Source organism: Acanthochromis polyacanthus, chromosome 14, assembly GCF_021347895.1.
Source record: "Acanthochromis polyacanthus isolate Apoly-LR-REF ecotype Palm Island chromosome 14, KAUST_Apoly_ChrSc, whole genome shotgun sequence".
Lineage (NCBI taxonomy): Eukaryota > Metazoa > Chordata > Actinopteri > Pomacentridae > Acanthochromis > Acanthochromis polyacanthus.
The window spans coordinates 22,036,252-22,059,940 of NC_067126.1; the positions used below are offsets into that span (position 1 = coordinate 22,036,252).

General features: G+C 41.2%; 1 protein-coding gene across 2 annotated transcripts in view; it reads left to right on the forward strand.

The window, feature by feature from the left end:
* hdac4 (histone deacetylase 4) overlaps nt 1-23,689 on the forward strand; it is a 136,184-nt gene that overhangs the window by 99,437 nt on the left and 13,058 nt on the right. For both annotated transcript variants that reach the window (XM_022210043.2, XM_022210044.2), the window contains 8 exons: nt 1,555-1,601; nt 5,316-5,423; nt 7,287-7,342; nt 7,576-7,663; nt 9,486-9,605; nt 9,697-9,794; nt 18,782-18,900; nt 19,596-19,729. In XM_022210043.2, coding sequence (XP_022065735.1) covers nt 1,555-1,601; nt 5,316-5,423; nt 7,287-7,342; nt 7,576-7,663; nt 9,486-9,605; nt 9,697-9,794; nt 18,782-18,900; nt 19,596-19,729 — 770 coding nt within the window. The remainder of the gene's footprint in view (nt 1-1,554; nt 1,602-5,315; nt 5,424-7,286; nt 7,343-7,575; nt 7,664-9,485; nt 9,606-9,696; nt 9,795-18,781; nt 18,901-19,595; nt 19,730-23,689) is intronic.

Here is a 23,689-nt window from a genome sequence, read left to right on the forward strand (position 1 = left end):
CCAACTGGGCGGTCATGTAAATGCCATGAATGTGCAGTGTCTGTTAAAGGAATCTGCTTTAATGCTTAAACCATGTCATAACAAAAGGTCCATTCTAATAAAGTCCTGGAGGTGTTACGATAAGGCGAGGACCCGCTGAAGCTGTTAAACTAAAAGTCGCGCTGGCTGCTTAGTCACTTAGGTCTGGCCTTAAAGTGCAGGTGTAGCCGAGGTAGTGTGTGCAAAAAACCAAAGGGGTAAACCCCAGTGGTCATCTTAGCTTTCATTCCAGTGGAGGCATAAATTCCTCTTATTATTACTGCTTACACAGGAGTATTTGGTAATACTCCTGTGTAACACTGCGTACAGGTGGGATTCCATAGAATTGGGTAACGGAGAAAAAGAAAGTGAAAATGCAAACTGCTTTACAACTGCAAAGGTGGCAAATAGTTAGGGATGAACGAATTTACAGACACTGTATTCAGTATCTGTTAGGTGCTGTTCCTGTTGGTGAGACAATGCTGAGCATGTGTATCCTTGGCAAGTTAGCGAGTGGCCTAATGAGACTCAGGAACTTTAGCCTTGGTAATGCAAGTGCTGCTGTTGTACTCATGAAACTTTACATTGGTCTCGTGAACACTGGACTGTAGGGCTACAACTAATGATTATTTTCAATGTCGATTAGTCTGCCGATTATTTTCTCGATTAAACAATTAGTATCCATCAAATGGTGCAAAATGTTGATCACTGTTTCCAAAGTGCAACATGATGTTCTCAAATGTCTTGCTTTGTCCACAACCCAAAGATGTTCTGTCTACTGTCCTAAAGGAGGAAAGAAACCAGAAAATATTTCAATTTTAGAAGCTCCAATCCCAAAATGTTGCCTTTCTTTCTTACAAAATTGCTCGAACTGATAAATCAGTTCTCAAAATAGTTGCTGAGCAATTTAATAGGAGGCAACTCATCACTTACTTAGCTAATTGTTGTGTCTCTTGTAGACTGAGATTAGTTGAATATCTTGAAAATTTGCTCATTTAAGTCTCTACATTCTTGCATTTTTCAGGTTGAACGGTTGGATTATATTCAAGAGAGATACACTGCAGCTGTAGAACAAAGTTTTGCATACAATTCTAAATATTTATACAGGCACAAAGTATGAAGGGTATATTGTTAAACGGAAATTGTAATTGCAGTTTACATTTGAAAAGGGTCCAATCAAATTAGTCCGCTAAGTTTGTTTAGTTTCTGACATGTCAGAAAAGTGAAGTTTATTGGTCTTCATTGACAAAGCAGAAAAAAAATCTTGATTTTTTTTTTTTTTTTTTTCTCCCTGAAGAGAGGCTTGATTGTGAGGTCAATGAGATACTTTTTTTCTTCTTCACCTCACCCAATTAAAGCTGCCCCTGTGTACTCTCACTGTTAGATAAGGTCAGGAAGTCAAATGTTCAGTTTTAGGGGTCATGCACCCATTTGGGCCTGTGAATCCACCAACTTACCTATTCACCTGGTAACCTTTCACTCTTTCCTTGTCTTTTACTCTTTTGTAATCTCTCTACTTGTTTTCTTCTCTTTCAGGCTCAGTAAGTCCCATGTTTGTGAGGTTACCGTGTGGAGGCATCGGGGTAAGTTTGTGAAGTCGTGCTTTAGTCATTTTACAAATATTCACCAGCTAATTAAGTATTTGTAATTTGCGCGCCTGATATTTCTTGGAAATTGCCGTCGTTAGTCATACCGGTTTATTCAGTGGAAAATTGTTGTAATAGACTGTTGTGTTTTTACAGCACTGTGTTAATCTAATCAATACCCACCTGGCACTGCTCCATCTCACTCTGCAGTGAAGCATAGTTTCAGCATCATCAAATAGTAGCACAAGAACTAAGTCTTCCTCGCCCACTCTTTCTGCCCCCTGCCTAAATAATGGTTCCATTTGTTCTTGTTCCACCAAACAAACACACACAATCTTAACACACGAGCACGCACACACACGAGCACCACCCCTCAAGGACCAGAGGCAACAAAAGCTGTTGCTCGCCTTTCCGCCGTGTTAGTAATTATAACCAGATGTTACGAGCTCTGTGTGTGTGTGGTGGCGGTGGGTATGATTTTGTTTGTGTGCATAGCAGTGTGTTTGAGGATGTTTGTGCGCTAAGGCAATGATTTAGATGGATGCTTAGATTTGGAAGTGGTATCTTTTGAAACCGATATGTTAGAACAATCTTGCACCTGAATGTGTGTGCATTTCTTTCTCTCTTTTTTTTTTTTGCAAAGGCCTGTTCACCACCCACACACCTACAAACTCCTACATTGCTCTATACTTGCTTTTTCTTTGACATCAGTTCTTTTACATGTACCTCCAGGCTATCTGCCTTACCCTTTCTTTCCCCCCCTTTCTTTCCTCCGTTGGGGTTACTTCTCCTGCTCTGGTGGGAACTGGAAGGGCCTGAGCTCTGTGCTGCTGTGTTCTGCTCTTTATAATGGCAAATGGGACTAAATTGTTGTCTTCCTGTCATGGATACACATACAAGTCATACGTACACACACACTTCCAGGGAAAGGGGCTGAAATTAGGCTGTCAGCCTGTGGAGAACCATCATTCCGTCATACCAGCACGTTCCCGCTCTTTTATACCTCTCACACACTCCACTTCTCTTTCACTTTTTCCCAACTTAACTTCTACCCCACTCTTAGCTTGAGGCAAAACTGACATCAACATGGGAAATAATAAACCACTCAGTCTCCACATGCTGCTTTAGAACAGCATGTTTGTGCTCATTAACCTGACTTGTATATATGATTCAGTTTCCCATTCACTCACTCACTTGACTCTTCATTTGCTCGCTCGCTCAGTCACTGACTCGGCTACTACATACTGTCTTCCACCTACTCTCCGTTTCTCTCTCTCTTCACATTCAGTTCCATTAGTCACTCATCAACAACGCGTTCCATACCTCCTCACTCCCCTTTTTTTGTACTTTCTGTAGTCTATGGTAAAAGCTCCACAGTTTTATTTCATGACAAAGTCTTTCTTGGCTCAACTTAAAAAGGGCCACTTTTCTTCTCTGTGGATGTTATTATGGAGTAATCATCCAGCCTTGATCAGTTCCGTCACTGGAGACGAGAGGAAAGGGGGCCGGCTGGCTGAAAAGCTGTCGGCTTGCTTAACTCACTGACTGGTTGAAGGACTGACGAGCTGACTGGGTGGCTAAGGTTAATGTTCCACCCGGCCAGTTGACGGACTGAAGGGCCGTCGGCGTGGATGAAAGGGCCGGCTGTCCGACAGACCGAGTGACGGGCATGTTAAAGTTAACGTATTCAAAGTGGAACAGCCCTGGGTTTACATCAGAAAGCCTCGCTAGAGCTCTGGCATCGGCCCTTCTGCACATGTGTGTACAGTTCAAACACATTGACACACAGACCTTCCTTTTCTTCTTTTCCTCTGCCAGCTTCTTCTCTCTGTGTTTATCGTGTGCTCCATCTGCCTGTATATTATCCTGTGCATGGCTCTGCGTACAATCAATCACAAAGAATATTGTGGTCTATTTAGCTTTTGTGCATGTGTGTGGATGTACTGTTGTTATTGGGGCTGGGGGCCGGCCGTGCCTCAGCATAAATCAGGCTTGACCACTGAAAGCTTGCCCTGTGTGTGAGCATACTCAAACACAAACGCGCACACACAAACACACAATCAATCTGGAGAGATTGTTTCACTCCATAAAACAAACAAGTACAGTACATCTGAGGTTGGCTTTGCTCCACTTTGGGTCTGCTAGATAGAGTATTATATGTCCATTTTGTTTCAGTCTGTACTGTAACATTTTTGGATAAACTAGGAATCTTTAGTATGATGTCTGGAGGGTTCTTTAAAATTACCTGAAAAAATGACTTGCTAAATTACAAGACTAGTGTAAATTTATAAAGTAAATTACGATAAAAGTGACTCTTAAGATAATTTTGTGCCCCCCCCCCCCCCCCAAAAAAAAAAAAAAAATTATGTGTTTACTTCCATGATGTAAAAGCTGTCCTCTCTGCCGTCTTGCTTACTGAACCCACCAGATGCACTGATACAACCATCAGATTGGATGTTTTCCACTAGCATGTGGCTACCTGCAACAGGCAGTAGCAGAAACAGTGCTGATACATACTCTAGCAGCCAAAGGTTTGGACACACCTTCTCATTTAATTTTTTTTTATTATTATTTTATACTAAGACATCAAAACTATAAAAGAATACATATGAGATTATGTTGTAAACAAAAAAGTGTTAATCTTCAGTATTAATCTACAATGTAGAAAATAGTACTAATAAATGAAAAGCACTGAATGAGAGGGTGTGTCGAAACTTTTGACTGGTAGTGTAGTTTTGTTACTACTAGAAACTTGGAAATTAGGTCAAATTTTAAAGTCCCCCAATGGTTGTTATTCTATTTATCAAAGCTCCATATTTAGAAGTAGTTTTTCCCCATGAAAATAGTCCCTTTACTACCATAAAATGACTTGGATGAACTCCACATGATTTCTTTGTCCAGAATGCATTGATCTGCATAGTTCCTACTTCTTTCTCCACCCCCTGACTCCACTTACAGCACCAGCTCACCTACAATTCTGCTCAAAAACTGTAAAATGACTCTGTTACACAATGGCAAGTTGTAATATTAGAGTAACTGACCTATACTTTTTAAAATCGGTGACAGATTCTAAAGAATGATGTTACATTCAACCTGTTTGCTAAATATAATCCCTTCGAAGTCTATAGCCATGTTTTTGAGGCCATCATTGGTACACTGCAGTTTCATGGTGGAAATGTTCAGCCAGTGCTTAACCTACTGTAAATCAGGAGAGTTCATATTTTACGCTTTCGTCTTATTACTTTTTAAACCTTATTTACTGATTCATTTTCGTATTCAAAGTTACAGTAACATCTTTTTCTGGCTAAAACAAATGTTCGGAAAGTCTGTTCAGCTATGTGCAGATTGTCTGCGTGATTAAGCTGCTAAATATGTCTTACTGCCTCATTGTTTGCCTCTCTATTGTTTTCTCTCGGTGAATACATTTTCCAGGCCTTCCTACACTGTTGCTTCTTCGCCCAGAGCAGACACACTTTCAAAGACTAACTTTGATCCTGTGAAATTACATGAGCTAAATCATTTCAAATGCACTCACACTTTTACGACTTCTGTCCCACTGAAGTACTGTAAATGACACCATCAAATGCGCCCTAATTTCATACATAAATAAATAAATGGAAAACAGTATGAAGCCGCCGTATATTTGCTCCTTTGAAAAAGTCATATAAACAGCACATGACAGTTTGTGTGTGTGTGTGTGTGTGTTGACAGGTGGACAGCGACACCATTTGGAATGAAGTCCATTCGTCCAGTGCGGCTCGCCTGGCCGTCGGCTCGGTGGTGGAGCTCGTCTTCAAAGTAGCATCAGGAGAACTGAAGGTTGGTTTAGATGCTCCATGCTGTTAAATGACTCATGTTTGTTTGTTGGGGCCACAGTATATTTAGGGATTGAGATGACTAAAGGGTTTTACGCGTTTGTCATGTCTTTGTGGCCTTTATGTCTCAGTAAATGTGTGTATTTAATGGCCTTTATACGCAACATGAAACCAAGCTCAGATGAAGTCTGTGACAAAATAAGTCCATGACTAAACCTTACAGGGTTTGATTTAAGTCTGCTTGTCAGACCTTACTGGCCTAGCCTAGTTCTGTTTTCTACCTGAGTTCTAACCACATGCAGAACAAACACTTGCGTGCATGGTTGTGCAGGCGAAATGTTCTTTGTTTTTTGGGGGTTTTTTTTAGAATATTTCTACTGAATTAAAAACCTTGTTGTGCTCAGCAGTGTTTGATGAATGCATCATATCTGCAGTAGTGCTGTATTATCCATCCACACCCCCAAACACCTCAAAGAAAAGAGAAACCTTTTTCCAGAACCATCATTAGCACCTCCCAGACAGACATCCCCACCCCGTCATGCCTTGCCCCCCAGCCAGCCTTCATGTGTCTGTGGCAATGGCTGCTTACTGTTTGAACCCAGCAGGGAGTCCCAGTGCACAGGCACTGCAAATGCCAGCAGTCTCCACTAACAGGCCTCCTTTATTAGTATTATACCAAAGCCACCTGCAGAGCAGCCGTCGCACTTAGCGTTAGCTTAGCACCAACATACCCCAGACTAATGACATTCCTTGGAGACAGACAGTAGCACGCCATGCTAATACCCGCATGGTTTTTGGCTTGGATTGCTAACGCTCAGCCTTAATCATGCAGGCATGATTCTATACAGCACTATGCACATTTGCCAGAATCACAGCTTAAAATGAAAACCAAATGCATTGCTCACCAGGAGGCAAGCACAAATTTAAGATGAATAATTTCTATCTACAGCTAGGGTTAAAGTTTACAGGTATCGACTTGCCCTCAGTTTAACCTAATCTTAACACATACGTGCAGATGTGTCCGAGTGCACATGCACAAACACACATTCACACACTCATACACACATGCACATGGTCCTCTGAGGATCCTCCACAGCCAAATGAGCAAATTCCACCTGCACCAACAACTCTCTGAACTCCACAAAATGCTATAAATCTACTCAAGTCACACTCACACACACACCCACGCAGACACACATACATTTCTGTCTCTTCATCTGCTGTTTTCTACGTTTTCCCGAACGTCCATTTTAAATCGAGAAACACTTTATCTCTCTCCCCCTTGCCTCACATACACCAAACGTACGTACATCATTATGCAGAGTGCTTTAACTGGGTGTCCTCAAACCAGCTGAGGCAGTTGTCACTACAGCAATCTTCCGGCTGGCTGCTAATCCACAGCAGCTGACTCAACATCATTAGTCCAGCTTGCCTCACTCTACATCAGCCCAAACATCTATCTAATGTCCCCATATAGCGATGGGAGCCTCTACAAACTGTTGCTGGGAGTACTGCCTTAACAAAGCTCCTCTTAACTGACCTGATGTAGGCATGTGTTTCTGTGTGGACATTTGTGCACAATTTTCAGTATCAGTTTTATTTAAATTCAGTTTCATTTTTCAGTTTCTGAGAACCTAAGGCATGGTAACTAATCTTTTAAGTAACAGTTGTGATAGTTTTAGGTTTGGTTTTGACTCACACATGTTTTGGATCAAGGTGTGGTCCTGAGATAAAATTAGGTTTACTTTATTTAATTTTAATGTTTTTAATGTTTTTTATGACTTTATGTAGACGGTACAAACTTGCATGGATTATGTATAACTGTATGTATTGTGCTGTATGTTAATCGTTTTGTTTTCCCTGACAGAACGGTTTTGCTGTAGTTCGACCACCTGGTCATCATGCTGAGGAAAGCACACCCATGTAAGTAAATTAGAAATTTGATAAAGAGCATCCTCTTACATTCAGTTTCCTTCAGGACATGTATTTTTCTTACATTCCCTCCGTGTCCACCTCTGTTTAAAAGCTTTGTTTACATCTTCCTCTTGGACAGCTTACATTCTATGTCAGGATGGTACTTATGTACAATGTTGCTCCAGCTTGTCAGTATAATGCGAATTCTGTCTTGTTACTATCCTCTCTGTTTCAATTCTCAGGGGCTTCTGTTATTTCAATTCAGTCGCCATAGCAGCCAAGCTCCTGCAGCAGAGGCTCAATGTCAGTAAAATCCTCATCGTGGACTGGGTGAGTTTTACAGGCAACCTAGTGGGTTGTTTTTTTGCATCACCATTTATTTGGACGACACAGTAATGTAGGTGGACAAACACCTGTTTCTCTGAGCTCACCGAGTATTCTGAGTTTAATGCAAGTTGCATTTCCACCCTGTTTCTTTTTCTTCCTGTTTTTCAATATAATTTAATGATAATTTTGTCCTCTAACAAAAGACAGTTCTCAGTAGCAGCTGAGGAGAATCATCTACTTTGAGCAAAAAGAAGTTCTTACCATACCAGTGTGTCATCTGTTTGATGGTACTATGTCGTCTCAACCTACACAGACTTCAGAAGATAATTCCTAGTTTCTGGTGATCCTTGACTCCTCTGTCTGTCACACATCTAGGCCCTTATGAAAAATTCATCAGTGGATGTCCAGGTCTCTCCACAAGCATTCCTGTTCTTTCTCTGAAAGAATTAACTTTGATAATTATTTAATTGATATCTGATTCTGTTAAATCTGATGTGCATTTACTTTGCCCTAAAGGCCAAGTCATGGTTTTCATGCCCCGCACTGATCACTGCCAACTTCGAACGCAGACAGCTGATACAAGTGCAGTCGTATTCATACTGCAGTAGTCTGCTACACAGATGGTCACATTGCCCCTCACATAGAACACAGAAAAACACACAGTGAATGTTTCTGAAAGGCTGTGACTTTGCACTTTTTACGGGATTAAGCAGCTAGTTACAGATCGAGCTGCAGCACCATGTCGGTGAATATTCCTGACGTGGACAAAGCACATCATTTCTGGAGAATTTAGAGCTCCCCACTGTGTTTGGGCACTGCTGATAGAAGACATGTAGTTACAAATCATAGCACTTCCAAAGTCCAACAGTGACTATTTCAACTATTTAATGTTTAATTTAAAGGTGTGAGTGATAAAGAATCTCCTTGCACAGTGTCACTGACAAACAACCATTCCTATTTCCATTTCCATGTGGTTACAAGCTTTGTGGACACTTGGATGCAGAATACATGAATTGACATTAAGCCATGAATCTTTTGAATTTTGATTTTCTGTATGGCTTCTGTTTCAGCATTTCAATTGAAAAAATATCCCCTTGATTGCGAAGGCTGTAAAAAAAATACCACAGCCTTCATGTTATCAGTCCTACTCGGTGTTTTTGCTGTGTGACAGATAATGATTGTAATAGCCACTAACTGACCTTTTTGTCTTGCCTTGGCTATTTAGGTCAGATACAGTCTGTTTTTTTCAAATAGGCACAAAGTAATTTATAAGAGGGCATGACAAAGTCTTTGTCGTGTCCAGGAGCTATACTCCTCAGTGGCATCCCTGGCTGGTCATGGCCATTCCCAAAAGCCTTTGAAGGGTCTTTTCATTTCCTCTCTGTCTGTCACAGGGAGACTTTTAGTGCAGCTCGCGAGCTCATTGTCATGCCACTCGCCTCCAGCTAACAGGGACATTTTTAGGAACGTGTATTAAAGCATTCTTGGGCTATAGAAAATGAGGTCATTTAATTGATGTCATGTTGTTGGCAAAACTAAGCAACTATTGAATTTGAGTGTTTTATTGAATCCTGCTGACCATCCTTTTTTGACATCACAACATGCTACAGCTGAGATACAGTCTGTTTGGTAGTACAGGACTCACTCTCTGTGTCACCGAGTTGCTTTAAGTGCAGGTGCAGAGCCTGATGGTCTGGGCTATTTTCTATAGCTTTGTGCAGCTTCTGTTTAGTTTGAGCCATGAGAGTCAAAGGATAATTATGTTGAAAATGTTCTTGGCTCATGACAGATTTTACCATAACGTGGCCCTTTTTAATTCTTTCAGGATGTTCACCATGGTAATGGCACCCAGCAGGCCTTCTACGCCGACCCCAGTGTTCTTTACTTGTCTCTTCATCGCTATGACGACGGAAACTTCTTCCCGGGCAGTGGAGCTCCTGATGAGGTTGGATGGCTCATGAGTCTATCTTTCTGCTTGCTCACTCACCTGTTTGTCTGAATTCATGATAGCACTCGTGTGTGTTTCTGCATTATAGGTGGGCAGTGGAGCAGGTGTCGGCTTCAATGTGAATATGGCCTTTACTGGAGGATTGGAGCCTCCCATGGGTGATGCAGAGTATCTAGCTGCATTCAGGTAAGACAGTATCACCTGCTGCTGAGTGTGTGACTCAATGATCACACTGTCAATTTAGTTCCTTGGTACATTAAATATCTGCCCTGGAAGTGTCCCAAGAGGGAATGGGTTTCAAAAAGTTGGCAGCAGTCACCCTGTCACTGCCTTTGAGTTTGCACTGGAAGGTATGACAAGTTTTATATTGGGAGCTGGTTCGTTGGCAGGGGGCTCGTCCTTATACCAGGTCTGATTTCTATTATGTCCACTCTCTGGGGCTATAAATAAACTCTCACTCACACATACAGGCATGGGCTCAGCGTGGACATGTACATGTCTCTTACACATTTCTGCTCCATACAACTGGAAAGGAGCAGACCTGGATTTGTTCCAGCTCTCTTTGAAGATGAATCTGTGTTTGCAGCCGTGTGTCCATCTGGCCTGAGCCTGACACATCAAACCGACAGGCCACTGTCTTATCGCAGCTTTCGGCACGCAATCTCCAGGAAGCACACCTTAGCCCGCTAATGCACCCCAGAACCCCGTGTGCTCTCACTCTCCCTCAGTCTCCTTTGTATTCTTCTCTCCCCTCTTTCAACTCTTCTGTGTGAATGTGCACTGATGACAACCACGTAATATATATCATACTGCAGACATTATTTATAATCCATCACAGAGGCCAATAGCTACCTAGAGTATGGCTCACACACAAGTAGGTACGCCATTTTTTTTTCCATCTGTTGACACATAAGTTTCGAAAGTATTGTAGTATTACTCACAGAAATCAAATGCCACTGATCTCTTGCAAAAAGACTTTTATTTGTAAATTAGCAGATGAGCTCATGAATTTGAAGGATTGTGTTAAAAGGTGAGCTGATTGTCATCCAGAACATTCATCATTAACAACAACAAATAAAGGACGTGCACACTTAGGTACACTAATAAAGGTCTCTAAATTTTTTTAAACATTGCTGATCCATTTCAGTATTCATTTTAGTGGTGAAAAGTGTTATCTGTACATATGCTGCTTTCTCCTGTATACAACATAAACCTATGTATACAAATTACTTTTAAACTGAAATGAAGAAGCCTTTTTAATCAGAGATTTAGTTGTGCGCTGCAACCTCAGAACAGTTGTGTGAGCTTAATCAAGGGCAGTAGGTGCCAATTAACATAAAGCTTACTTTGCTCTAGCTGCAGCTCTGGGCACTGATTAATTGTTTCCTGTAATTTAGACTGAAATTAAAAGACATAAACAACAAAAATTTTAATTTCTAATGCATTGCATTTGGCCTTGTACATTTGGACAATTTTGTGCAATTTTATCAGCAATGTACTCTGTCTAGTGTATAATCACATCTTTAATTAATTGCTATAATTAGGCTGTTTTCCACTGCAGGAACTTGCAGGTCATTTTAGGGCACCTTCAACCTCCGTGCGTGTTCCTACCACAAGAACCGCCCATGTATATAGCATTTCCCAGTGTCATTTTCAGTGAAGAAAAGGGGCCTTCTGCATGGAATGTGCTTCTGAGTGCCACCTAAAACTGTGATGTGTGCCAGAGAGGACAAGCAGTGCCATTTTTCTGTCATCTTAATGTCCTTGTCAAGCAGCAGTCCTCTCTTCTAAAACAGTGCCATCAACATCAAAAATGTACCATATAGGTAAACATAACAAATCATCCATTCTTGTATTTCCTATGTGCTAATGGAATTGAAATTATATCCAATAACTATCCATTGCTTTTATGCATTTGACGTTAAACATGTCATAGATAGATACAGTTTGTGTTTGTTTGTCAATAACCCTTCTAAATTTTTTAATGATAAAAATATCAGTTCAATATTAAGACAAACTGAGCTGTCCGTGCTTAAATCATCTGGAATTTTATAGACTCATTTTAGTATGTTTGCTTGCATATGCATTCATGCAACATAAATGCAGAGAGGAGTGTTCTGCATTTGCCTGTGCTGTTTCTGTAATTATGACTCATTAAATCAGCCTTCCTTACATTATGGGAAAGTTCTGAAGATATAAAATGAAAAAGAATGAGAGTTTGGGTGTGTATTACCTCAGACCTTGGCGCCATTAATCCCCTGAGGCTTCAGCAGTATTGGACAATTTACTGGCCCCATGAGACACCAGCAAGCCTATCTTGCGGGTCATAGATTTGCCACATAAACACACGAACACACACACACACACACACACACACACACACACACACACACACACACACACACACACACACACACACACACACACGAATATGAATGCTTGTGCATACGTACACACAAAGTGACACTGATACCCGTTCCAGATAGTCTTATGTGTTTACAACACAAATGCGCATGCTGTACACAAGCTCACTGCACAGTGGTGAGCCTCAAATGTACATGAATGTGCACTAAATCACAGTGGAGCAGATGTGCAAATGCCCACACGTACACCTTTTACATCAGTGTGCTTATATGTCTGCAAACACATACAGCCACCTGATAGACTCTCTCTCTCTCTTTGCATCTTGTTGTTTATCTGTGTGATGTGGTCCTCCCTCTCTGTCTTGGGGAGGGAATGTGTGCTTTGCAGCCAGCACCTTCCCATTCCTCTGCTGGCCTATGCCACGTTGCATTTGCAGGGGATCAAGTCTGAGCCTCCAGAAAGCACAGAGAAAAAAGATAAGAAAATTGGCCCTAATGAAAACCAGAAGCACCGTCTCTCTCTCTCTCTCTCCTCTCTCTTTATTTCTCTCTCTCACTCTCCTGCTCCCCCCCCACCCCCTATTTTGCCATGAACTTGGAAAGACGAGAGAGGAGGAGAATTAAATTTAATTCAAACCAGCTCTCCGCAGCGCCAGATGACAGGGCTTTGAAGTGTAAGTGTGCGTGTGTGAGTTTTTCGCTCTCTTATTCTCTGTCTCTCTCCTCCCGCTCTCCCCTACTTTTTTATGAACGAAGGGGGAAAGCCTTCAAGCTCTCTAGTTTAACCTTTTGTTGTCTGGTTTGATAAGCGCTGCTCGCTCTAAAGGACAGAGTCTATATTTTCCCAACAGGCCTTTCAGTCAGTCGATGAAGATACAATTCTCTTGTGGTAATGGATCTGAAGCCTTTCAAGGTCTCAAAGGGGATGTTTTTGGCAGGTGTAGATGGCATTTTAGAAATAAACAACCAATTTATTATGCGTCATATTAACAAAACACAGAATGCCTTTTCTGTTCTTTTTGTTTGTCCCCAAGAATCACCAAAGTGCCACATTTTAGCCATTTTCCCTCCGTGCTATAAACTTGTAATGATGTTTTTAATGCTTTTAATCAGAAGACATAATCAAGATCTGCCAGGGGATAAATTAGGGCATAGAGGATTTACACAAAGATGAGTAGTTCCTTCAGAGGTAGTTTCTCTTGGCTCAAAAAGTTACCACTAAGCCAAAACCTGCTGCTTTATTAACCTGTGTGAACATATTTGTGTGCCATGAAATCATGACTGATGACAAGTGCCAAAAGCAGAGAGTACTTATTGGGCTGAAAAGAGGAGAAATTATTTGGAACGGAGCAAATTAAATGAATGAAGGCACTTCATGAGGTTTGACTTGGTAACATTTGAAGTCTACAGGATGCAGTGAATGTATATGTCTCTAGTCATCCATTAAGACTGTAAAAATTCATGTGTATCCAAGTTATATATTTAAAATATTTGAAAATAATTATCTCCAGCCTTAAAATGGCTTAGATTTAACTGTACACCATTGCTTCATTTAGAATGTGCAGATCTAATAAGCAATGACCTGTTTCTTCACTCATCTACTGCAGCTTGAGCACACCAGCTCACCTCTGAGTGTTCACATACTGTAAAGCTATTCTGCACTACACAATGTCATGTAATGTTGGAGTAATTCAGCCATGCATGTTGTTCTATGGTGTTAACCCTTTGCGCTTCAGTGCGCAGTAGGTGTACCGCCGGCGGTACACTTACTAATTTGCATAGGAATTTCAAGAATGTCCGACGGCTGCAAACGCGATTATACAAACACTATACGCTGATGGAAAGCTTAGATTCTCATGAATCCACCGGTATAAACCACTTTCAGATGCGATTACCACAGCGGGTGAGAAAAACACATTTGTCCGACAAAAACGAATATTCATCCATCCGTTTTCTATACACGGCTTCAACGCACACAGCGCGACTCACATTTCCGGGTTCATTATTACACACAGAAAAAAAGATTCCACAATAAACGGCCATAATCCAACCTTTTACATCCAGACAACACAAGCCAGTAAACTATTTTGTCCAAAACATGTCCTGAAGTCGGTATAAAATCCACGAATTGGTCGTTTTCAAGGAAATGCACCTCGCGATGTGCGTCCAATATTCCCTGTATTTTTCGTAATTTTTTTATTTAAAAATAGAATATTAGCGATTTTTTTGTACTGAAAACGGCTGGAATTGACTGCAGCTTAAAGGGTTAACCATGTATTTTACTTGTGCTGTGTCTTTCAGCATATAAAACATCATGTGGACATGCTAGCACAGTAAAAAAGTTGATTTTTCACTAAAGGGGTACTTTACAATCTTTCTTTAAAGAGGATGATATGTGTGTGCGGGGAGCAGGGATGCAGACATTAACACCTTTATTATACTACTTTGTGGTCGTGCACCTGGACAGCAGCAGACACCACGGACTCCCTGTTGTTGTTAGTACTTTCTAGTCTGCTTGGAATCCACTGGAAGGACTCCGTTCCTTACATGCACAATAGGTCATATCTATGTATTCTGGACATGCTACTGAGCATGTGCACTACTGCCCTTGTGCTATAGTCATGGTACTGACTGTCCAAGTGGATCCAAATTTTGGACTGGATGCAGATGTCCATAGAGAGGTGTGCATGGATTGTTGTGGACTGTAGTGTACTTGCTGACAAAGATTTTACGCTTAGTTAAAGATTTTCTGGAGCATTCTTTTTTCAAAACCATCTCTCACCAGTCCAGCAGCATTACAAGCAAATATGGTCAAGTTGGAATGACTTGATAGTCAATGCCCAGCTGGGGACCATTTGCAGCATGTCATTGCCCTACTCTCTTTCCCAAATTCCCTCTCTCTCTGCTCTGCAACATTGAAATAAAGGGATAAAAATGCTTTAAAAAATTCTTAGAAAAAATAAGCGGTGGAGTTTAATGACTATGCAACATTCCGTCACACTCTACGCATACGAATACAGGCTCACCACTGCTCAGCTGACACATGTGCACCTGTTGCTAGGTAAGCCAAACAATACTAAACAAAAGTTTACTCTGCTTAACCGACATGTAATTCTGTTCACAGTAAAATCGGACTGGGAGAGAGCCAGCAGTGGTTTAGATTGCAACCTGTTTGCTCAGGATGTCCCATAGCTTACGGCTCAGTCGTAAACTCTCCCCTCCCTAATTAACAAAAAAAGTCTTTTTCATCTCTGCATACATAGCCTCTGATTCACGCACAATTAGTCTTCCTTGAAACCACTTGCTTCCTTCTATGCCAGGCTGCTAATTGATTACTGTGGCTTTTTTATTTCTTTAAATGTCAGGATATTATTTCTGGGGGTGGGGGCTGGAACTGATGACACCAGCAGCTTTCAGCATTATGACCAGAACTGTTTCTGTCTATGTTCAAGGTTGGAGGAGGGGGCGGAGGAGCCCTCGGTGGTTGAAGTATCCTTGGCGGTCAAGGTTTTTCTGTGTGTCGTGTGTCAGCCCACATAAGCGTCTGTGGCTGACTCCCTTTAGTGTGGGGTCTTTTATGGTGCAGATGTTAATGGGCCAAGGCTGTGTATGTGGATGTGCGCTTGCGAATAGGCAGAGTAGAGGAGGGTGTAATAAATAAAGTAGATTCCCTCAGCACAGTGGTTTTTAACTTCACAGTAATACATACATACTTATAGTCATACATTTGTGTTGTTAGGAGCCGCCTTCCCTTTTACTGTAGAAAATATCAGAACAATGACACACAGGTTTTTCACCTCATCCCCATTCATGTCATTACTTTCAGAGTTATGTCAATGTTCTCTTTCTAGACAGTTTTGTCCTTTCCCCTTCTTCATCTGCATCTCTATCTTTCTCACTGAAACTCCTATATCTTCTCTGCATGACGTTTGTCTCTGAAATATTGCCAGATGCATGCTAGTGCACAATGACGCACGCACTCCTTGCTGTCTGGGACTCCCAAAAACCTCCTAAAGCTACCTCCTGCCTCTCCCTCAGACAGCTGTGTGTACGTATGAGTGTTGTGTTGTGGTGGGGGGTGGGGTGTGCACAGCTTAGGGTTATAATTTGGTGGTGAGCAAGAGATGGAAAAACCTGTGGCCTACGGAGTTCAGGGCACGCTGCTCGCCCACAGCCGGCAAACCAGCACCGTGTTCCTGAGGTCAGCAAAGTACAGGGGACCTACAGCGGAACCCTGTGGTGCTCCATCACTCGCAGACCTCACCAAAACACTACTTGCCCAAATATCCCAGACCCCAAAAAGATTCTTGTGCAGAGCCAGAGGTCCCACAGTGAATCAGAGAGAGACACTTGTTTTGCCATCTGGGAAGTCTAACTATTTATGAACTAAGTGAGACATCCTAAATCATGCTAACCAGAATGCTGTGACACATGATAGTTTTCTACAAAGTCAATGAAGCTTCCAGTGTGCCGCTCCTAGTATTACAGGCTGGTTCACTGATTGATTAGTTACTCATTTAAAGAACCCTTTACAGAAACTCAAAGGCTTGAGTTTCAGAGATTAGTCATTTTTCTTCATGTAGTATGCATATTACCTAATTTTTAATAGTTATTATATTAATATTTATCAGCCCTCTGAACCTTGAGTAGTTTCCAGGCGTTTCTTTGCTCTTGTCACGTGTTTAGTCACTGCTAATTTTCCATTGCGATGTAAAAGCTTGCACTTTTAAGGAAACAGCACAGGTATTATTAGAAGTACAGAGAACTCAGCTACTTCTTCTGTGCAGTATAACAAAATAATAATACCATAAAATCTAAAAATAAAATAAAAGTGAATTCCTTTATTTACTTTACAACAGTGGAAAAAAAAACTTGAAATCAACAACATTTTCCAGTATCCCCAGATGTTACCAATATTGGGGAAAAAAAGGGGTGACTCCAAATACTGTAGATGTTTACCTGCTTAAATGTTTTTGTAATTTGTTTCCATACTTGTGTCCTATCTGCTCTTTATAAACCCACCTGCAGGTCAGCACAGTTCAGGTGAAAAATCCCTGATTTTTGTACCGTGTGACTGATCACAGCTGAGTCACTAATAACTGCTTGACTGAATTTTAAATTTTTCATTAAATCTGGTCATTGTAAACAGTATATCACAATTTTAGGCTTAGATTTGGTTCATTTTCCCTGTGGAGCTGTACATCACATGTGATTAGGCAGCTTTGGGTGGTTAGAAAATTTAAAAAGGTTTTGTCCAACCACTACAACCATAAGATGAAGCCAATTCTAATCTTATTTTGTTTAATCTAATCTTGCTTTGCAACACTGTCTTAGAATTAAACACACATACATACAAGCAACAACAGGATCACCAAATAAACCAGACTGGATTTTCCAACCACCATATGCCCACTGTTGATTCGATTTTTGTGTATGACACATTGCGTACAAGCGCTCCCTCCTCACCAGTTGTGTGTCAGATGAAGGTTGTACACAAACAGCCCTCATTCACCACACCCATCCAGTGTTGGAATTATCCTCCGTACTTAACACACATACAATTATATCTGTCCTTCCGTTTCCCCTTTTTACTTAAGGATCCTGCAGCGAACTGCTGCCTCCAAATTTCCAAACTTTCCACTTCAAAGGTAAACGTGGTATTTTTTCCCTGCCACACACATACTGTACATACAAACTCATTAGGTGGATGTTTGCTTTGAAAACCATGAAAGGGAGAGAAAGGCCATAAAAAATATAAAAAATTCAGCAAAAATGCATATATCTTCATAAATATATCACACAAAATCACAGACGATAAATGCACTGATGACATCTGTCGATATACTTATTTTAATAGCAGTCCTCTTAAATTCCTCTTGTCCTCTTTTAGCTATCAGGGGTGACTGAGTTCACTGTGCAATTAACTTGTCTACACCAAGTAAATCATTTTTCTCCTGACTTTGCTATGTTATTTATTTTTTCTGTAGCTTTGTCATAATGGAGCACTTGTTTGAAATACCACCTTGAATTTCTTAGGTTGCACATGTACTGTTGCCTTTAGTGCCCTCAGTGCTTCAGTTCTGGGACGTCTTGAATGGCCTTGTATGTTTAGCAGTGAGTTGTGCATCCTTTGACATAGTTGCATGTATTCAAAATGCGGTAGTGGGAAAAAACAAACTGTTTATATTCACATGGGATCGTGTCCAACATTAGTATAATTAAATCTTGAAATCTTGGCTCATCAGACTTGGTGGTTTTGATTAAACGTGCAGTGAGTTAAGCAGCAGTTTCTTATCTCAGTCTATGTACTGTTTTTAATGTATTTTTGAGAAATGCGCTCTTGCTTGTATTGGCAGTCCAGTTATCCTGTCACTCATCCAAACTGTTAAATAGATGTGACACTTCAAGAATATTTGATTGCAAGAATGCTAATGAAACTTTTTGATAGGCCTTGTGGAGAAATTTGATTCAACAGGGTAGTAAAATTAGTAGGGAGCCTGCTCCCCCAGCCAGTGGGACAACATTTAACCTCACTTATCACTGAGGTTTTCATGCCGTTAATGTTTCTGAGCGACGATCTTCAAGCCCTCTCTGATTTTTGGCTTTCTTGGGGAGGGCAGCGAGCCAAAACCAAATGCATGCAACCAAGCGTGGAGTTATTTTCATACAGAGCCTCATATAAAGCCACTATCAAGAATCCTAACTTCAGACAATTCACCAAGCTTTATTAAATGTCTTGAATTTATTTGCAGTTTTTACCCTAAATGCATTACTTAGTTGACTTTACTGCTTTTGTGCTGTTTACTCTAGAACGGTGGTCATGCCTATCGCCAACGAGTTTGCCCCAGACATGGTTCTGGTATCTTCTGGCTTTGATGCGGTAGATGGACATGCTCCACCATTGGGAGGATACAAACTGACAGCCAAATGTAAGTAATGATCACAGATATTATGTATCTGTTTTTTTCCAAGCCATACCAAAAAAAATTGTATGCATGCACATTTTATGCATGCTCTCCACATCTCACAAACATTTCTCATGTTCTTTGTTGTGCAGTATAACACACACACTCCTTTTGTGTATTTTGTGCCTCTGACTTGTACATTCAGATAGAGACCTTGGCGTGCCAGCAAAGAGCTTTTCTAAAACCATCCTGCAGATCCATCCAGGTCTTAGCTGTCAAAAGGGGGTGACATGGGTGGTTTAGAGAGCACAACAGGAAGAGGGGATGGGCTAGAATTCAAAAGAGAATAAAGTATGGCTGAATGCATATAACTCCCCTCCTCCTGAGAGGAAAAACATCAAAGGCCGTGACCAAGACTAAATGCAAAGCCGCATTTATTAAAATTAAACCTGGCTCATATTAGGGCTTGTTTTTGGTCCCCCAGTAAATCCACAGTGCACGTTCTTTCTCTTTTCCTCTCTCTGATGCAGTCACCCTTTCCTTCATCCGTGCTCCAACCCCTTTCTCTGTCTTTTTTCTTTGATCAATATCCAAAAAGGAAGTCAGAGGCTGAACACCAGTTCTCCCCAATTTCATTCTTTTTCTCTTGGTCCCCCCCCCCTCCCGTTCCTCCCTCTCTGTCTCTGCCTTCTCTTTGCTGTCATTTCCTGTGTGTCCAGGCTTTGGCTACCTGACCAGGCAGCTGATGGGTCTGGCAGGCGGCCGGCTGGTGCTTGCCTTGGAGGGGGGTCACGACCTCACAGCCATATGTGATGCCTCCGAAGCCTGCATCTCTGCTCTGCTTGGGAATGAGGTAAGATATGAGCTGAATAGGGGGAGGAGGGATGTTGAAATATCGTCATAAATAACTGTCAAACTATTCTAACATAAAATATTAAAAATCGAAAAAGGAAGCTTACCTGTGGCAGACATGTAACGGTTCCACCTTGTCAGTATACTACACATTACAGGTTAATAAATGCAGGACAATACGAGGAAAAGGTGAACCTACTCAGGATAGACAGTTGGTGCATAACTCATTTTGATTATGTGAGGTATGTGGAATTGTGGAGTCATAGTTACAGCTGTTCTTTGTGTGGACACTAACGGGAAAAGAAAAACAGCAATCCATGATGGGAACTTCACTACAAATGCAAGAGAAAATGATCTGGTTGTAAATAACTGCACAAACTGCCATCATAGAAACGGTTTCATTTTTCATCACATAAAGTTCATAATAACACTAGTTTATTGTATGTGAAGTATGGTGCTATAGGCATTTGTTCAAACCAGTATAGTTATGTTTGTATGATTTGAGGGCTAAAGGTAGCCAAAGAGCATCTGCTTTAATTGTGTTACAGGCAAGAACTTTTCAGAATAATCCACATTTTTATCTGTTGCTGCTTTTGCAGAGACGTTAAGTTTGAAAACAACAAAACCACAACAGAGCAATCATTAAATTCCATTCTAACCCTTTCGATACAGTAAAACACCTCCCCTCACTTTTAATATTGACATGTCGGGCTATTTAAACATTTTGTGTACTTTTAACATAAATAGAACCATTGACTGTATATAAAGATCGATGAACACTCCATGATGTCACACATAGGTTTTCTCAGGAGCAGTTTTGAAGCATACTGTGCATATTTTTTCTTTGGCCTTTCAGTACATGCTACTTCTGCCCTTCAGAATAGCCAGAAAAACATGCTGGCTTGCTTACTACAAAATTAGACAAGATGAAGTAGGACATCCTGGTATTTTTCACGTACTGCATTTGATGTAACATGTAGTGAAACATGCTCAATCTTTTTCTGACATATACAGTACGGTAGTACGGGCATTGGAACGCACTCTTGGTGTGTTGGCTCCAGCCATTGCCATCTTGGCTGTGCCTGCCACTGTCTGATAGAGGCTTTTATTTGTCATTATGGAAATCCAATTAAATTTGTGCTTAACTCATAACTGATTCAAAAATCTGTAGAGTTGGGGACGAATGACCCTCTCATCTGTCAGTCAAGGGAGCCGTTCTCTTCATTATGGATAACTTCAATGTGTAATATTCATGTTGTGTAGCTGTACATTTAGTCACTTTAGGAACTAACCTTAGGAGGACTTTCAGGGCACTGCGGGTTTTTACACTTGCATGTAGTCTTAATTTTTCAACTGCACAGGTTGCTGCTTGGCCAAAACACACTTTGTCATGAATGAACGCCAGCAAGAGTCAGCAGACACAATATCTGGTAGGGATGATGATTTGATGGTCCTGTTACATAGATGGTTTAAGTTAAGAATGTTAATGCAGGACAAGTTTGTACATTGCAACAGCAGCGTTCCTTTTTGTCTGAGTCAACTCTTCACTCCATGTTCTGTTCTTCTCCCCACCACTAAGACAGGAAGTCAAACCCGCAAACGCACACACACACACACACAGCACACAGACAAAAACACACAAGAATACGTCAGAGGGAGAGGGTTTCCAGGCAGAAGGTTAATTGTGGGAGTGTGTAGGTTGGGCAATGGAACTCGGCAAACGTCGGCACTCTGTGATTCATGGCGTACAACAGAATAGCGACTCCTCTAAGCCTCCCACACTTTTCCTCCTGCTAATGGAGAGACTGGAGTGCTTTTGAAGTTTATGTATCCCAGATATCTCATATCCCATTTATTGCTAAAGGACTACTGACTTGTGGATGATCATCTGGATGTTTTTGTATTCCTTTAATTACAAAAGTATGTTGCAAATTTCTCCTTCCACAATCTCATACATTTTTGGCAATGTACACGGAACATGAGTAGCTACATTATGCAGACTCTGGCGTCCATACACTCACCTTTCATTTCATAGACATATTTGCAAATTAACCCCTTTAGACAAATATGGAACATGACTCGAAACACGCAGTGTTCTACTATTTATTTTTACTTTTTTCTACTGTTCTGCAAAATCCCTGCCCATATTCATCTTACCATACAAGCTAAGAACATTAACACCCTGAGTTCCAAGTAAGTAAGCACCGTACATCAACAGGGAATATCCAGACTGACATTTCATTAAGTTCATTTATTTTCAGAAAGTGACCGCTCTCAAGTGTTGCTGCAGGCCTAACCACAAGCACACCCTTGGAGTGTTGGTTGTCATTGGAATGACTTGTGTACCTGCTAAAGCCATTATCTTCTGCACAGTGAAACATTCAGAATAGTACTAAAACGTTGAGTTCTATAGTTGTTATTAGATATAAACAGCATGTTGCAATACATAAAGTTGAACTAGTGGCTATATATAGTCATCATATGGTAAAACAATTTATTGGTTTAATGAGGAAAATAAAATTTAGTTTGTGGCAAATGTCTTGAGACAGTTTAATGTGGCTTCACATCAGTACTCATAAAGTAGACGATACACAAAAACAAAAGTAGCACAAAAATACTTAAGGGTCAGGAAAATCTTCAAAACAAAACCCATCATCGATGTGTATTGCCCATGCTGAAGTATCTGTGTACTCTGAGGCGTCTTGTTCCACCCTTGCAAATCTCTAGAGCAATAAATGAGTTCATGGAGATGTGAAAAAAAAAAAAAAACTCATGGCCTCGTTCCATGTGGATCTTGGAGCTCGAGCAAAACAAACAGAATAATAGCATATGATCACATTAATTAATCTTAGTCTGCCCTTAACCAGTTCACTGTCTTCTGGAACATTAGGACACTGACCACTGCAGACACATAAACCTTGCTGGCGCTTTGAAGTGACACCGACTGGGAATTAGTTAAAGCAGTTTGGACCATGCTGGTAGTGTTGCTATCCTTTGAATGTTTCTTCCTCAGAGGAAAGCACCACTGTGTGCCAACCTGGTCAAAGGAAACTAATAGCTAATGGGAAGCAGACAAACTTAGAGGTTTAATCCAATGACTTGTGCTCTGTTTACCTGCACTGTGCCCACCAGTGACTCAAAGCTACAGTACGTAACACTGCCATTACATCTGGTAAGGCCTCAGGAATTCAAGGACACTTCAGAAGGGCGGATGCCTTTTGCTGTCACGGAGGTTTGTGCGCAGTGTGAAGGACGCTCTCGTTACTCGCAACACACCGCCTTGCAGCAAAAATAATGAATTGGACCAGGGGCTTTGCTTCTTAGGTTTCAGCAGCCTGCAGAGCACCGGCCTCAGCAGGGGTTTTGGAGGAGGTCCCTGGATGGGTGCCATAGGGAGCTGAAAATTCGAAAATAGGCAGGAGGCAGGGGGCGTCAATTGCCTCTGCCCTGCAGGGCATTGCTCTCACCCTCTCACCCGGGCCCCTGTCACTGATACACATCTGAAAATGATTACCCTCACACCTCTTCCAGCAGGGTCAGCCTGGGTCTAGGGATCAGATAATAAAAGGAAATGGAGCAATCATTTGATGTTGGGAGGGAGGAAACTATTGTTATGAAGCAGCTGTACAGAGTGCTCTACCTGTGCAGGTCTTCAAAGTCAGAAAAGATACAGAGTGAACATCAATCATATGCAGGTTTTTGAAAATATATGTGACTTGTATGTACAGTTCTGTACAAAAAGTGAATTGGGCAAGTGAGATTTTTCATTGATTTCTAACTGGTGAATTTTCGACATCTCATGAATCCGCCGGTATAAACCACTTTCAGATGTGATTACCACAGCGGGTGAGAAAAACACATTTGTCCGACAAAAACGAATATTCATCCATCCGTTCTCTATACACGGCTTCAACGCACACAGTGCGACTCACATTTCCGGGTTCATTATTACACACAAAAA